This window comes from Spodoptera frugiperda, chromosome 10, assembly GCF_023101765.2.
Source record: "Spodoptera frugiperda isolate SF20-4 chromosome 10, AGI-APGP_CSIRO_Sfru_2.0, whole genome shotgun sequence".
Taxonomy (NCBI): Eukaryota; Metazoa; Arthropoda; class Insecta; order Lepidoptera; family Noctuidae; genus Spodoptera; species Spodoptera frugiperda.
Window position 1 is genome coordinate 7873439 of NC_064221.1, and position 17051 is coordinate 7890489.

Sequence of the window (17051 nt, forward strand, 5' to 3'; positions counted from 1 at the left end):
CTCCTACACGCCAAAGATGGATAGATTCTAGCTGCATTTTTCTTGATTTTGACGGCCCTGGCCCACAAATTCATGTAAATTCTTCAAAACTACTTATTTATAAAAAATAAAATAAGACAACAAAGTACATATATATGTTTTTAATAATCAACAATATCGAATTTAGATTTTAAGACGTTTCACAAAGTCACAGTTTCACAAAGTCAGAAAGGAATCATTTGACACAGTATTGCGATACAGGCTGAGTGTTAGCCACGATCCAGTCCAAGAGAGTGGTGACCCTGGTGTTCACCGCGGGGTTCTCGGAAGCGCAGAAGTTGCCATAGCTCACCATGCCCACGTTGAAGAGGAGACCAGTCTGAGGGTCTGTGTAGAGGAGAGGACCGCCAGAGTCATCCTGAGGACATAAGAAATGATTAAGATCTTGCACACCATACTTATCACCAGCTAAAGAAATATGTAAGGGTTGTAGAAGATGGAACTCTATGGGTTTTAGTACCCTTAGTATGATAGCGCGAACGAAACGAGACAAGAGCGCGTTCGGCGCTCTGATTGTTTGGTTTATTCGAGCCGGTCTAAGAGTAGGTACTGACTGTCCAATAGGAAAAGAACGTGAGTATGGCAATAGACTTAACATGAGCCTATTGCCATTACTGGGCATAATTCCAAACTCCGTGCTACTACTCAGAATTTTTGAAAAACGCGTAAAAGCCCAGGTTTACTTTGTCCGACCCAGTTATCGAAACCGAGACCCTTTGCCCGGCAGTAGCACTTACGACCACTCAGCCAACGAGGCATTACAAGCAGGACATCACCTTCTACACTTAATAAAACTATGAAGTGCTTTCATACTCCAATAATCCCGCTCACCTGACAGGAGTCCTTCCCTGGAGTGTATGTGCACATCTGCCGGTCAGTGAGCCTGGGGAATGTGTTCCTGCAGCTACCCTGGCTTATAACGTCCAAGTCTACCTTCATCAGAGCTTTAGGCTTCGGCCCACCAATGAAAAGCGTGCCCCAACCTGGAAAACATTATGATTTTATGATTTAAACACTTTGCTCCTACATTAGGTTTTCTTCTGTATCGTGGGTGCGTTTACAAACATACAAGTTCACATACACATGCCACCTAGACCCCAACCAATTGTGGATCACACAAAGAGTTGCTCCGTGCGGGAATCGAACCCGATACACGTTGCGTAACAGTAGGTTGCCAGCCACCGCGCCAACCATGCAGTCAGTAGGTAATACATATAGTGTATGTGTAACCCTTAAATTCCTAATACCCCAAAACGCCACCAACGCACTTATAACGTATCTGGTGTTTCAGATGTCTATGGGCGGCGGCGATTGCTTACCATCAGGTGATCCGTCTGCTCGGTTACTGGCTTATAACATAAAAAATGCGTATACATATGTCTTGTGCCCGCTCTCGATATTGCAGTCCTTAACGATGCCTTAGAGTTAATCCCGTCTGGATCATTTTTATTTTATTTATTTATTTATTTACAAAACATATATAACATTACAGCTTACGCCAATACGTTATACAGCCAATAGAATAGTTAAAGTTAAGATACAACTAAAAACCAAATAAAAACAACCTAAATAGTAATTAAACAAAGACAAAAAACATAAACACAAAAAATTAACACATCTTTACAAAATACATAATATTATTTTTTATCATGTTCTCTTTCCCATTAATAAGTTGGTAACACTCACCAATGGCAGTCACCTTGGATCCAGAGAAGTCGTTACCACGGAACTTGAATGGCAAACACACTGGCATGACCAACTGGCTGAACTCCATATTCTGTGCAGTGGTCACTATCGCCGCATCATAATCATATACGACGCTGAAATTTTTATAATTTCTTTAATGTATATTTGTATGTTTATTTTTTATCTATGTATGTATAGTTTTGTTGGACTTTACTCTAGTTTATAAGTTGTTTCATGTATATTTTTAATAAATAATAATAATTAAGGAAAAAAATATCCAACAATAATGAATGTTCATTATTAAACAAAAATCTTAAACTTTTTATTCTACCCTGAACCCCCGCCACCATCAGGCAACATGCAACAACGGTATTAAGGTAAAAAGTAGACATCAAAAAATTACTGTAGCTTCCAAACATTTTAAACCTATTGCATTACAAACATCATTGGTTGACAGTGACAGATGACAGTTCATGATTCTTGACACTGACATTGACAGTTCGACAATTTCCCGCGCTTTTTAGCACGCGAGCCACCACCACCTTTATGATTATAAACATTTTGAATTTGAAAATGGCTTTTACCAGCGAGTGTTAAGTGAGTAATCATTAGGTCCTTACCTATAACTAAGTACATATATTTCACACCATATTTTTTAAAGAACTGACAGTTCATACATTATGAAGATTTTTACTTTTTATCCATCAATTGCCAACATTATTAATGCAGTCTACAAAATTTTTTGTAAGCCTTATCAATATTTCAATATTTCAACCTATGTATTTTCACGAAAATTATATCTTGTAAAACTTGTCTTTTTTTGAGGCACGAAAAATCATCAAACGACTTCTCCCGCCTTGGGCCGGGCGAGAGGGAGTGTCAGACTCTTACTGACTAAAAACCACCCCGTTCCCACTCCTGCTTTTTGAGCCGGAGCCTCAGTAATCCGCTAGGTAGTTGAATGTCTAACATTTCAAGTAAAGGACCTAATAATACAAAAAGCATCACATATTAGTACCCACATAGACAAACTCAAGATTAGCTACTGTCACTGACGGGGTAAACGACGGATGTATCACGGCTCCTGATATCGCATATGCTCTTGTTGCTGGGGAGTCTCCTGCAATACAAAAAAAGCTATATTATAAGGAGGTATTTACATAATTTTTAAATCTGTTCAGAGACCGGCACCCTTAGTACTAGTTTGCTTTACGTTTAAAAAATCGAAACGAGAGCGAGTTAGGCGCTCCATTGGCTGGCTTGAATGAACCAACCAATCAGAGTGCCGAACGCGTTGAGGTAAGTTATATAATATATAACATCACGCTACGATCAATAGGTGCCGAGTAGAGCAGGTAAAATCGTGCGGATGTAGGTAGTATTCTTATAATAACTATCGTGAGACATACTAAATTAACTAAAAATAACTGTTTACGTCGCCGCGTAAGCGCACGCTGCCCATGATGATAAGTCCTTCTGTGACTCGAAACTAGTAGAGATTTTAAACAGTTGTTTTTATAAATATGTATTCGGCACTGGCATCAGCACACAAAAAATTGTAGTATCTAGGTAATCTTTACATTTCTATAATAACTATTGTGAGACATACTAAATTAACTAAAAATCGTCTTATTAATGGAGAAAAGCTCTACTCAGTAGGCTTAGCGACGTCGCCGAGTCTGCGCACGCTGCCCCCGATAAAGAGTCCTTCTGCGACTCGTAACTAGTAGAGCTATTCTCCATTAATAATACGTGAGTAAACCGTGATTTTTAGTTAAATCACACATTGTTCCATTTCCATAGAACTTACCTATTTCTACATTATGCTCGCCAACGACTATGGCGTAGTTGGAGTAATTCTGTCTGTACAGACAGTGGCCCGCCGTCAACACGTGTCGTTTAGTCAGAATGGTTCCTCCACACTTGATCGTACGGATGCTCAGATCTACCAGTCCCGCCATCATTGGAAACTCGTTGATGCCAGTTTCCACACCTCCTACTATGCGGTTCTGGAAAAAAAAATACAATTAATATTCCTAGACAACCTACGACATTACAGCTCTTCTGTGGTCTAGGAACATGGAGCTGTTCATACAGAATTTAATACTTGATTAATTTAATTGTTTATTTTGTTTGGAATTTTTTTATTTCCTTGAAATATTTATTTGTATTATGCTTCTGTGGACGAGTACTACCTACTTATAGTTTCATTTAAATATATGGCTGATTTCCATATTGTATGCTCAGGGTCAGTAAAAAGTCTGAAATAATGCCTAACTTAGGTTTGTACCTATAGTAATATTGTCCTTTATATTGACGTTATTAACAGAACTGACGTAAAACTTAAATTCCTGCAAACTGCAAATCATCCTTTGGTAGAACTACATTTAGTACTCATCATCATAAATGTGAAAAATTAAAGAGAATTGTTAGCATACTTGGTTCCTAACTCCACAGGTGCACTGACTAGGTGGAGGAGTAACATCCCCCCCACTTTGTACCGCCGAGATCTGACAACGGAAGGTACCTCCTGGACTCTGTGGGCTCGATATCAAACCTGCAAAGTACAAATGGATTTATAACGTGGCCACACAGCACTTTGAAAAACACTACATAATTTCAGACTCATAGATACGCATCATACCTAAAAATCCGATTTCGAAGTAGCAATTTGTTGTTCACGCAAGAAGTGGTATCGATTGGAAGAGCAATCAATTGCCCTACCACTGGGCTAACCATGTATCAAATCAGATTCAGTAGCCTTTGTACGAATTTGCTTTATGTTTAAAGACTCACTACCCTTTTTACGAGTTTGCTTTACATTTAAAGTAATTTTTGGAGGCTGAGTCACCCTCGTCCGTAGGAGAGCACCCATAAAAATGAATCCCTACACGTGGCCTCTGGGTGGTGCTAACCAGGTGACACTTTGGTGGTAGGCTTCGGCCGACGGCATTATGACCACCCACCGAGCAAAACCGTGTCGCCAAGCGGCCTAGCCGTGTTCCGCCACGATGCTCGGTGCCGCCGTATGAGAGGATGGGTCGAAATGTTTGTTCCACTATGGGTAGACCGGTCTGGCGCGCGCTGGTGTGGCTGCATCGGGTGGCCAGTCGCGGAGGGTAGCGGGATCCGAGGCACGGTGCACCGCTGGCCGACCGCAGATAGTTGGGGGCCCAATTAGCGTGCTAGCCACACGTGAAAGGCTGCCCCGCCATCTAGCGAAAAATCCCATGGATACGCCATCGTGCCGGTTGGCGACCGGACGAGAGGGCCCGATGGATATTCATGGGGGGGCTCGGGCGTCCCCGCAGTCTCCAGGCTGGCCTCCCATTGATGTAGCTAACTGCAGTGCGCGTCTGGGGTCGCCTGTGTGGAGGAACATTTCACTGCCATCCTCTCAGCAACCTCACACTCCTTAATGAAAACAAGAGCTAAGAAAAGGGTTAAACAGCGGCTGCACTCCTCTCCCTCAAAGTGCACCTCTCTAATATCCGAGGCTTGCACTCCAATCTCAATGCGGTCCATCACCATCTTGAGACCGAGAACCCCACGCTCTTGTTTCTCTCGGAGACCCAGATCAGATGTCCGTCCGACGCTTCGTACCTAAACTACCCAGGTTTTACCCTGGAGCACAATTTTGTTGCCCGTGCAGGCGTATGCCTGTACGTCCAGGACGGCGTCTGTTACCGGCGTCTCCGAGACTTTGAAGACCCCAGTTACTCTACATTGTGGATACTGGTGGACACAGGCATGGAGAAAATTCTCTATGCCTGTGTCTATCGGTCGCACAGCGGAGATTTGGAGACGACCAGATTAGCGCAATACCTTGAGGAGGCGGCGGATACGGCTCGGCGGAGGTACCCTTCGGCCCAGTTCGTGTTACTGGGGGACTTTAACGCCCATCACCAGGAGTGGCTGTTCCCATACCAGTGCACTGACCATGCTGGGAGGGAGATGCGTAAGCTTGCGCTGACGCTTGGCCTGACCCAGCTGGTCCATGAGGCCACAAGGGTGCCTGATGTCGATACGCAAACTGCCAACTGCTTAGACCTTCTGCTGACAACTGATCCAGACAGCTACTCAGTGTCAGTTTCATCACCCCTGGGTAGTTCTGACCACTGTCTGGTGAAATCTGTATCTACACACTCCCCGCAGGATCCCAGTCCCAGAGGATCTCGGCGGATGTGGCGGTACAAGTCAGCAGATTGGGATGGGATGCGATCTTTCTTTGCATCCTATCCTTGGCGGCCTGTTTGCTTCTCATCCAGTGACCCGTCAGCTTGTGCGGATGCCGTAGCCGGGGTGGTGCGTCAGGGCATGGAATACTACATCCCATTCTCGGACGCACCATCTATCGGTGGCACTCGTCCATGGTTTGATGCCGACTGCGGACGTGCTGAGGCGCGAAAGCATGCGGCATACTTGGCATGGGTGGATGCCAGGCGCCGTAAGGCTGGCGACACTCCTCAGAAGAAGAGAGCCTTCAACCGGGCTGCCAAGTCGTGCAAAAAGGCATTGCGGATGGCTCGGTTCAACCACATTGGCCGAATAGGGAACAAACTGGCTTCCTACCCAGCGGGCAGTAAAGCGTTCTGGTCCCTAGCCAAGGCGGTTGAATCGAACTTCTGCCGCCCCTCACTACCGCCTCTCCTGGGGTCTGACGGGACGCTGGCTCACACCGCAGTAGAGAAAGCGAACTTGTTTGCTTCTCTATTTGCGGAGTCTTCACGTCTTGATACTGGTGGCGCTATACCTCCTTCTCTACATAACGTATGCGAGACGAAAATGTCCAAAATTCGCATCCGACAGAAGGAGGTGTATAAGACGTTGCGTAATCTCGACGTGAACAAGGCCAGTGGACCCGACGGAATCCCAGCCGTAGTTTTAAAAACCTGTGCGCCTGAGTTGTCTCCAGTCCTGACACGTCTGTTTCGCCTTTCCTTGGAGACGGGTCAAGTGCTGGTTGCATGGAAGCTGGCCAACGTGCAGCCTGTGCCCAAAAAAGGTAGTCGTGCCGACCCTAATAATTACCGACCTATCTCGGTCACGTCCATACTCTGCAAGAGTATGGAACGTGTACTTAACAACAGGCTCCTGGCATACCTTGAAGGTAACGACCTCCTCAGCGATCGGCAATATGGGTTTCGCCGCAACCGATCTACTGGGGACCTTCTTGCGTATGCCACTCACATCTGGAGCGAGGCCATCGAGAAGCACGGGGAGGCATTAGCGGTCTCGCTCGATATATCAAAGGCCTTTGATAGGGTGTGGCACGACAGCCTTATCGGCAAGCTTCCTGCATATGGACTTCCCACTGATCTATGCAAATGGATTGCAGACTTCCTGAGGGATCGGTCAATTCGAGTAGTCATCGATAGCTGCTCGTCTGACCAATTTGGCATCAACGCCGGAGTTCCTCAGGGGTCAGTACTTTCAGCAACGCTCTTTTTGCTGCACATCAACGACCTGCTTAAGCCCGGTATCTTTGGGTATGCAGATGACAGCACAGTTGTTGAAAGGTATGTGTCCGATGCGCGGACTAGCGGAACACAGATCCAGTCTCTAAGAGAATCCATGGTCGAACGGTTGAACTCGTCCTTGAAGGCGGTCTCCGATTGGGGAGACGCCAACTTGGTCAAGTTCAACGCTACCAAAACCCAGGCGTGTCTATTCTCCGCCAAACGGAGTCAATTTCCGCTGGCTCCTACTTTCCGAAATGTATCTGTTCCAGTATCGGATCATCTAGAGCTTCTTGGCGTAACTCTATCGCCAACGCTAAACTTCGGCTCATATATAGAGTCGAAGGCGCATCTGGCTGGTAGGAAATTGGGTATCCTCTCGAAGGTGAGACGGTACTTCACACCAGAACAACTGCTGAGCCTGTACCAAGCGCAGGTTCGGTCATGTATGGAGTACTGTTCTCACCTTTGGGACGGCTCGGCTAAATGCCAGCTGGATGCGCTCGAACACATTGAAAGGCGTGCCAAGAAGCTCATCAACGATGATGCGCTTGTGGAGGCCCGGCTTCAAAGCCTTGAACACAGGCGCAAGGTCGCAAGCCTTTCCGTTTTTTACCGGATACATTTCGGAGAGTGTGCGGGGGAATTGCACAACTTGATTCCTCCTAGTCCTTTCCATCATCGAACCACAAGACAATCGGCGAGGCGTCACCGATTCATGGTGGATATCCCACCCACACGCACGAAGCGCTTCGCTTCAAGCTTCCTTGTGCGAACTGCTAGGGAGTGGAACTCCTTGCCGGAGTCTGTGTTTCCTGATGGGTATAACCTGGGTGTCTTCAAAGCCCGAGTGAATAGGTTGCTAATGGGCAGACGTGCTCCATCGTAGGCCACATCATCACTTACCATCAGGTGAGATAGCGGCCAAACGTCGTCCCATTTAACAATAAAAAAAAAAAAAAAAAAAAATCGAAACAAGAGCGCGTTCGGCGCTTCGATTGGTTGGTTTATTCGAGCTAGCCAATCGGAGCGCCGAACGCGCTCTCATTTCGTACGGAACAGCCTAGCTGCACAGGGTTTCCAGTAAAAAAAATCTCCAGTTTTTTTTTTAATATTCTACTCGGGTGCTTTGGCTCTAGAATTGCAGATATGCAGCTGTATATAGCATAACCGGTGACCAGACGACTTACAAAAAGACAGTTTAAGTAATTTGTTGCTGATTCTAATAAAAAGAACTCCTTACCAACGGTGAGTAGTTGACCAGTCGAAGTAAGGTATATAGAGCCCGGCCCGCAGTATGTATCCGCAGCATTCAGCTGAGGATCTCCTGTTCGGGAGACTAGCAGCCGATCCATGCTACATCCAGATGACTGGAATAAGAAGATGCTCAAAATTAGGAGACTTTTCTTTTATGGTATAAGACGGTAAACGAGCAGACGTATCGACTGATGGTAAGCAATCGTCGTCGCCCATGGACATCCGAAACACCAGAAGCGTTACAAGTGCTTTACCGGCCTTGTGGGTGTTAGGAATTTAAGGGTTGATAGGAAATCGGAGAATAAGAAAGGGGGTAATAGGGCCTCCGGTAACCTTACTCACACAATGCAAGCATTCATTCACGTCGGTTTTCTGGAGGCCGTGGTATCACTCCCGTCGAGCCGCCCCATTCGTGCCGAAGCATGGCTCTCCTTTTATATTATTGTACTCTGTGATGGCTCTCCCACACTTAATAGACGTTGTTTGGTTTGAAATGACTAACGTTTGTTGACTTAATCTCAATTTCTTTCGAGAATGGTTTCCCTTTTCTCTTTTTGATTCAATCATTTTGATATTACAAGTGATAATTGCCTATATAGATAAGTACATAGATATAGGTATATATTAAGATTACACCATTCTATACCCATTTTCCTTAATATTTGGAAAACCAACCAATTATATTATTTTACGTTAAATACGAATGTAATAAAATTATCTCTCCCCAACGCCTTTTGTAATGAAATGACATCAGTTTTTAATGTTATTAGGGTATGGATTAGATTATCATCAATACTTTATATCGATTTATTGATTAATATCGGACTATCGATTAATATCGGACTATCGATTATTATCAATCACTTTATGACCGATAATAATGGTCATAATAACAGCAAAAAAACATATTTCTAAAGACAACAACATGTTTCAAGTTAAGTCAATCGTTTACGTAGATGGCGCTAAAGTAGTGTTCAGTAATTTGTATCCAAAAATTGCATCACATAGCTATCATAGTTTCGAATAACAATGAAATTGTTAATCCATTTTAAAAATACAGTAATTTTATAAGTAATTAGTCTAGTAGGTATACTATAATACTCTTTTTTTATGTTAAATGGGCCGACGTTTAGCCGCTATATCGCCTGATGGTAAGTGATGATGCGGCCTACGATGGAGCACGTCTGCCCATAAGCAACCTATTCACTCGGGCTTTGAAGACACCCATGTTATACCCATCAGGAAACACAGACTCTGGCAAGGAGTTAAACTCCCTAGCAGTTCGCACAAGGAGGCTTGAACTCTTTAATATCTTTAAAAAAACTTAGTATAAATCTTACCTGGGGTATTTGTATTTGTGGGCAAGAAAGCCGACAGTTGTACCCTTGAGGACATCTGGCGGTCCACCTGCATTGTATACCTGGTGGGTAAGACCCAGGATAGTTTGGGTTTGAGAATATCTGCGAGCTCCCGGCTGCAACCTGTCGACAAAACAAAGAAATTGTCAGCGATAATGTCATAACCGGTAACTTTGATTATTCAAACTTATTCCCAATCACTAAAAATCCATCCACGCACTTGTAACTCCTCTAATATTGCGAGTGGCCACACTGTCCATGGGCGGCACCGTGCTTACCAGGTGACTGATCGTTCGGCTCATATACCGCCCTAAGCTACAAAAAAAAATGTTTTTTTTTATGGTATAAGCCGGTAAACAAGCAGACGGATCATCTGACGGTAAGTAATCACCACCACACATGGACATCCGAAACATCAGAGGCGTTACAAGTGCGTTGCCGATGACTTTTAGGGGTTAGGAATTTAAGGGTTGTTGGGCATCTGGGATTGGGAAGATTAGGAAGGGAGGTAATTTGGCCCTCGGTACACAGAACGAAACACAATACAAACGTTGTATCACGTCGGTTTTCGGTGAGGCCGTGGTATAATTCCGGTTGAGCTGGAACATTCGTGCCGAAGCATATGGCTCTCCCACACTTAATGGGGAAGTACCTAGTTAATATTTTTCACGTATGAAATATAAAAAATGTCTGTATAGAACTTACGTCTGTATAGAAATCACAGCTTTGGGATAGCGAATGGTTCACCAGCCATAGCAGCAGTAACAAAGCGAACTTCATCTCTGAAACAAAACCACAAGATATTATTACATCATCAGTCTATTGTAGCATCTGTCGGGAGCCTAATCCAGTACAGGTGTACACATATTTCTGGTTCATGATCCCTAACTAATAGTTCGATATCCTAAACTAAAGTACTTTACTGCCTGCAGTTATCAGGTGCAAAAAATTTGTCTCTTTTCCTTACTCCCTCTTCATCTAATCTTACAGTAGTTTATTTATTTTCTTTCACAACATTCTGCAAACAGTTTATTTAATATCCATCTGTGATCATTCTCTGTCTTCGACTTTTTATCTATCACTTATTTAGTCACTTTATTCCTTCTCTTTAATTAACCGCACTACGTTTTTACGGCCAAACCGCGAAACCGCTCAAAAAGCACGCATGGCGATTAAATAAACCGTGATATTTAGATTTTATCTAACCCACTGAAGTCCGTTATGAATTAAAAATCAATAATGCCGGTTATTTGAGACAATTTTATAACATTTTACAGTTTATAACCAACCGCGGTTTATACTTGAATTCGTTTTCTTGTATCCCAAACTTACGCGGTTAAAAACCGCTGCGGTTTAACCACAACCGCCCAAGTTTGAAATCTCTATTTTTCAACAAAATTAAAATAAACCTACTTTCTGCACAGCCCACATTGACCATCGCTATTAAACGACTAATATCATACACTAGAAGCATGAGACATGCAAATTATTTTAGTATTTGCTAGAAAATTTGCATAATAAAAGTTTGCTGCCTCACCTGAACAAATTCTACAATCATATTGTTTCACACCATTTCTTGTTTACGTCGATCGGCTATTGTTTCAACTTTTGTCGCTTAAGGAAAATTTACGAGTGCTTATTATACCCGTGATATCTTCCGTGAAGGTTTTGGTGTTATAATTTATAGTATCGAATTTGACTATTGTTAAATTATTGTTCTATTGATAAAAAAAATGTATGGTTATTAACTATAGGCGCCATCATGGCAGCGTGAGAAAAGACGTTGTAGAAAAAATAAGTAACTTTGAAACTGAGTTTAAGTAGTTACAAAAACTGCGGACTACTTAGCGGGTTTACCGGGGCTCCGGCTCGAAAAGCAGGAGTAGGAACAGGGTGGTTTTTAGTCAGTAAGAAGCTGACACTCCTTCTCGCCTCGCCCAAGGAGGGAGAAGTCCCGAACCCGCTAGGTAGTCCGTAGCTCTGGATCGCCAGTTCAAGTAAGGGTTTAGTTTTGGTTCTACGTCACACTAAGTGAATTTTGATTAAGATATGGTTTCAGGATATGGCATAAATATTATAATTTCAAAGTACCTACCTTGTTCTCCTCTCAATACTTCAATGCTCAATATGTACACAGTCGGAAAATGAACTAAGCCCGCTAGCTTACCACAGACTAAACTAGCGATTTACGGCATGTATTGTATTTTCCCAATTACTCTCTTATCAATGTGCTAGTAACTGCCGTACTCAGAGACATTTAATGATTACTAAATCTATTACTTACTGCTGTACTCAGAGTCGTTTAATGGTTACTCAACTTAGTCCTTAGTGTTTGTATTCGATACAAAATCGTTACTAAGGAATAGTTTAAGTAATCATTAAATGTTTCTGAGTAATGCCATTAGTTAAGATTTTGTTCCGAAAACAATTGCTAAGGACTGAGTCATATAACCATTCTGAGTACGGCGGTTAATGTGATAAGAAATAAATATTACTTTAAAGTGAATTTATCTTATTGTTATTGTGATAAAAGGATCACACTATCTTTTATAGGGTGGTGTAAAATATTAACAAGTGGTAAGGAGGTTTCGGATTCGACCGACGGACCGAAAGGCCTTTATCTGACTAGGTTTTTTAGAGCGGGTTTGGATAAAACAGTCCATGTCCGTAGTTTAAGAATGGATAGTTTTGAAATATCCTGTAATGAGTAGCTACAATGCTTACAGGCTTGCTGATAGTAAATGGTTACCTGTAAAGTTAGAGGCATTATAAGTGCTCTGGTATTATAGAAGGAATGACTGGAAAACGAACAATCTATCAAATAAACATCAACAAAATCTGTTCAGCCGTCACGAGGTGTGGGAGTGCCATGTTTCGGCACGAACGGGCCGGCTCGACCGAAGTGATACTACGGCCTCACAGAAAACCGACGTAAAGCAACGCTTGCGTTGCGTTTCGTTGTGTGAGTGAGGTTACCGAAGCTCCAGTCACCCCTCTTCTCAATCGTCCCAAACCCCGATTCCCCAACAACCCTTAAATTCCTAACGCCCAAAAAGCTGGCAACGCTTCAAGTGTCCATGAGTGGTGATGATTGCCTACCATCAGGTGAACCGTCTCCTCGTTTACCGGTTTATACCATAAAAAATATAGTGTCCTAATTAAATCTTCTCCTTATTCCAGTCATCTGGATGTAGCATGGATCGGCTGCTAGTCTGCCGAACAGGAGATCAAGTTTGATTAATTCCGCACATGATCTAGGCATACATATTTATTTTTATACAAAAATATGAAATTTTACGTCAGCAAATTGGCTGAAATGGTGTTTTTCGTAAAAAAAATGGCCACCTGTAATAATATTTGAGCTGTAAAATAAAGAAACGTGAAAAATAAAGAAACGTGAAAAATAAGTTTTTGCAATTGTAATATATTAGCAAATATTACAATGCTGTCTGCCAAATACTTGAATTAAAAGCCAATTTCATTGAATAGGTTAACGTAAGCAGTTTTATTTGATTTATTTCAATTTAATTTTAAAAAGAGAATCCATTGTTCTAGTTTGCAGCAAATGCACAGACCTGTGCTTGCACTAAAGATGTGCTATGAAGCTAGTGTGAGCTAAACTGATGACACTGATACTAATTATTTTAATTCAAATACAAACAATTAAAAACTACAAAACCCTGCGTACTTTTCATTTCAACTAGTAACATAAGGATCGAAACATATCAGAGAGAATTTTTCTTAGTTGAAGCGGCATCGACAGAGGAAAAATTTGTATGATAATATGTATTCAAAAGTGCCTACCTAAGTCTATCAGTTTTAATAGGTAGATACAATCTTTATAATCGTTTTGGGTTGCTTATCATAGTTAAATCAAAGGCGAAAATCTTGAAAAACATCAGCAAATCGAGTAGGTACTATTTCGCAAAATAAAACTATTTTAAAGATTCATATCTGTTTGATAGTAAAACTAAAGGAGAATGTACTGGACGTTGTTTATCGATATAAAGATAAGGTTCACAAAGAAAAATGCCTTTTAAAAGTTTTTCGACCCCGATCCAATTTTGGCTACGAACGGGAACAGGAATAGGTATAAAAATTTGAAAAAATATTTAGTCCGTTAGTTAGGCAATGAAAATATATTAGACACGTATTTTTCTATTTTGTCATATAAGATAATAATACTTAGGTAAAAATGAATCAAAGTTTAAGAATGAGAGCAATACGTCATTTCTACGTATAAAATGTACTAAGAAGAGACGTCATTTTAATCGATATATTTTCAAAAAGATTTGTTTCCGTCCAATTGGAGATGTGGACCATCTAGCGGGTTACCGGGGCTCCGGCTTGCAAAGCAGAAGTAGGAACGTGGTGGTTTTTAATCAATAAGCGTCTAACACGTCTCATCCAAGGCGGGAGAAGGCACTGGATGATTTTCGCCCACAATAAAAACCAATACCTAACATCAGCGATTGAAACACTCACGTGAAATAAAATGTTCAGGAAGAGATACGAGAAGTTTGGTATTAAAAAAATAATTCAAGCAAAGCCGCTGCCAAAATAAGTTAACGTTATTGTTTGAGGAAAACAATAAGACAATTGTCCTACTATCTTTATTTGTTATAAATACGAGGTTTACACACCCAATAATAATATAATTGATTTGCTATCACCTGGACACACATGTTTTAGTGTTTTGCTTTAAGTATTTGTATCACAGCTGTGTTGCAAATACGTATAGTTTGTTATTAGTAGGTATATTCTTTTTGGTGGGACAAGCCCGCCACATTCTTCCAAAATCGCTGCAACTCCTGTAAGCCAGGATCTACAGTAAATATAACCATGAAAACACCGGAACACTTAAGTCTGGTGCGTCCCAGGTAAATGAATGATTGTCTTGGACCCCGCAAGGAAACATGACTTAAGCCTATAAACCTAGAAAAGAGACTGCACAACTGGTAGAAGCCCTGGAGCTGCGGACTGCCTAGCGGGATACTGGGGCTCCGGATCGAAAAGCAGGAGTAGAAAGAGGTGGTTTTTAGTCAGTAAGAGTCTGACACGAGCGGGATCTCGCCTCGCCCAATGCGGAAAAAGTGATTGAATGATATTGTCTCCTTAAAAAAAGTCGCCACGCAGCACGAAAAATTTGACTTATAACTGAGTGGGGTCCTGTGTTGTGACATGAATTTGACTTACAGACATACATCGACTACATCCACACAAACTGTCACATTTACACTAATATTTCAACGTATTGTGAACGTTTGACGCGGTGGTTGAGCAACCGGCTGCCATACAACGAGTAGCGGGTTCGATTTCCGCACGGAGCTTGTGTGATCCACAAAGTGTTGTTTCCCCGAAACAACACTTTAACAACAACAACACTTCAACAAGTACACATGTACTTGTATGTTTGTAAACACACCCACGATACAAAAGAAAACTCTAGTGTGGGGGCAACGTTTTTTAAGGAATAAGAAAATGTCTACGTTACAACGTCTTACGTAGCATGTGTCGTAGATGGTTGTAGTCTCGTAGCAAATCCTTCGTAGCAGTTGTAGGAGACGGGAAATTGTTCAGTTGGTTTTGGGTCTATTCGTAGTCTGTTTTTTTTTTTACTTTACATAGTTTAATTTGAAATTTTCAATTTAGTAGATAAATGTTAAATAAAACATAAAATGAGTATACAAACCTGTTCTGATATCCATATCGACCACCACAGAAAACAGCACACGTTACGAAGTAAATTAAACTAACTATCTAATCGACAACTAACTACACATACCTAGGTAGATAGACTGAGCTATAAACACTGCACTTTAAACCTTAAACCAATTAAATAAAAATTATAATTACTTTCACCTATCTATAACGAACAAGATATTAATTAGAAATTATAATATCTTTTTTACTAATAAAGAACAAAAGTAATGTTAAATCGTGTCTTTTACTTTAACTCGTTTATTTGTTGACGTAAATTAATGAGATAGTGTAAAAATTATAACTGTGCGCTTATCTGGCACGAGTGCACGCTACGCTTCGCCTGAAGGCTTCACGACTGATAGCAATATATTTCCTTCAGCTATTTAAATAATGCTGGTTTTGTAATTAGGTAGGTCTGTTTGGTTTGTGATTTATTTTTTTCTAATATTATTAGATTTTGTATAATATGTTATAGAAGGGATGGAGATAAAAGGAAAGATTACGGACTGTCTGACTCTAAATCCAGAGAATTTGAACTCAGACCTCAGATAATTTGATCCCCTAGTAGAAACATCAGCATAGGTGACAATAGTAGGTACTTTCTCTACCAAAGGGATTGAGTTATCATTTATATTTAAGTGTGGGAGAACCATGCTTCGGCACAAATTGGCCGGCTCGACCGGAGTGATACCACAGCATCACAGAAAGACCGACGTGAAACAACGCTTGCGTTGTGTGAGGTTACCGGAGGCCCAATTCCCCAACAACCATTAAATTCCTAAACCCCAAAAGGCCGGCAACGCACGGTATTTTGGGCGTCCATGATTGCTTACCATCAGGCGATCCGTCATCTCGTTTTCCAGATTACCTTTACTATAAAAACAACATCAACGACAACGACAACCGTGTGTTTTCTTCCTTATAGATACGTGTCGTACCTATACCTGCTGTACAATATCTGTCATCACTTCCGAGCTTCTTGCAGCAACACTCTTTGGTAAACTTCAACTTTTTAAACTGCGATCTCCAACCAGCCCGCCAAGCTTAGCGATTATGCCAAAACTTCTTATGTAGAGAGGTAGCCCTGCTGTTGCTTCTGGACTGTAAAAAATATAGAGAAATACCGAGACCACGATCATACGTCTAGAAGGAAAATTTCTGACTCAATGTAGGTATAATTAAAGAATTTTGTAACGACATCATACATATGATTACTTATAACAGTTTCGAAACATAAAAACAAACAGACATAAATACAGATTGTACTGTATGTAATATTCATCTCACGGCACAATTAATTCACTCCGTTATCAGAGACCTCGCTGATAACGTAATGTCATGCGTAAGTCGTCACTGCACGCATTTTCCAAGATTTTCGGTTGCCTACATTGTACAGTTAGTATGCCCTTAACCCAATTTCGGGACCTTGGTTAATTTTCGACTGTTAAGATAAATTAATTGGCTCTAGTATTTCCTGAAACCTTTGCAGTTAATTGTGCGTAAAAATACATGTTAAACAGGTGATCTGGGTGGGCCTCTCTAAAGTATA

General features: G+C 41.6%; 1 protein-coding gene across 3 annotated transcripts; it reads right to left on the minus strand.

The window, feature by feature from the left end:
- Positions 1-125: 125 nt before the first annotated feature.
- LOC118277616 (venom serine protease-like) lies at positions 126-15664 on the minus strand. 3 transcript variants are annotated; one of them, XM_050696520.1, is made up of 10 exons: positions 15492-15664; positions 10505-10581; positions 9782-9922; positions 8428-8554; positions 4164-4282; positions 3536-3734; positions 2782-2845; positions 1726-1859; positions 871-1022; positions 126-397 (listed from the first exon to the last, which is right to left on the minus strand). In XM_050696520.1, the coding sequence occupies exons 1-10, from the start codon at positions 15505-15507 to the stop codon at positions 215-217; spliced, it is 1212 nt and encodes a 403-aa protein (XP_050552477.1). In that variant the 5' UTR covers positions 15508-15664; the 3' UTR covers positions 126-214. The 3 variants fall into 3 exon arrangements, with proteins under 3 accessions (XP_050552477.1, XP_050552478.1, XP_050552476.1); XM_050696521.1 differs by lacking the exon at positions 15492-15664 and adding an exon at positions 11895-11985; XM_050696519.1 differs by lacking the exon at positions 15492-15664 and adding an exon at positions 11213-11293.
- Between the last annotated feature and the right edge of the window lie 1387 nt (positions 15665-17051).

What these genes read in the sequence shown, in the direction of transcription:
- LOC118277616 (XM_050696519.1), bottom strand. Translation starts at nt 11,273, where the DNA reads ATGCTTCTAGTGTATGATATTAGTCGTTTAATAGCGATGGTCAATGTG. An exon ending in GCTGTGATTTCTATACAGAC is followed by an intron (nt 9,923 to 10,504) that starts GTAAGTTCTATA and finishes TTTTGTCGACAG; the next exon opens with GTTGCAGCCGGGAGCTCGCA. An exon ending in CCTGTGGAGTTAGGAACCAA is followed by an intron (nt 3,735 to 4,163) that starts GTATGCTAACAA and finishes TTTTTTTTCCAG; the next exon opens with AACCGCATAGTAGGAGGTGT.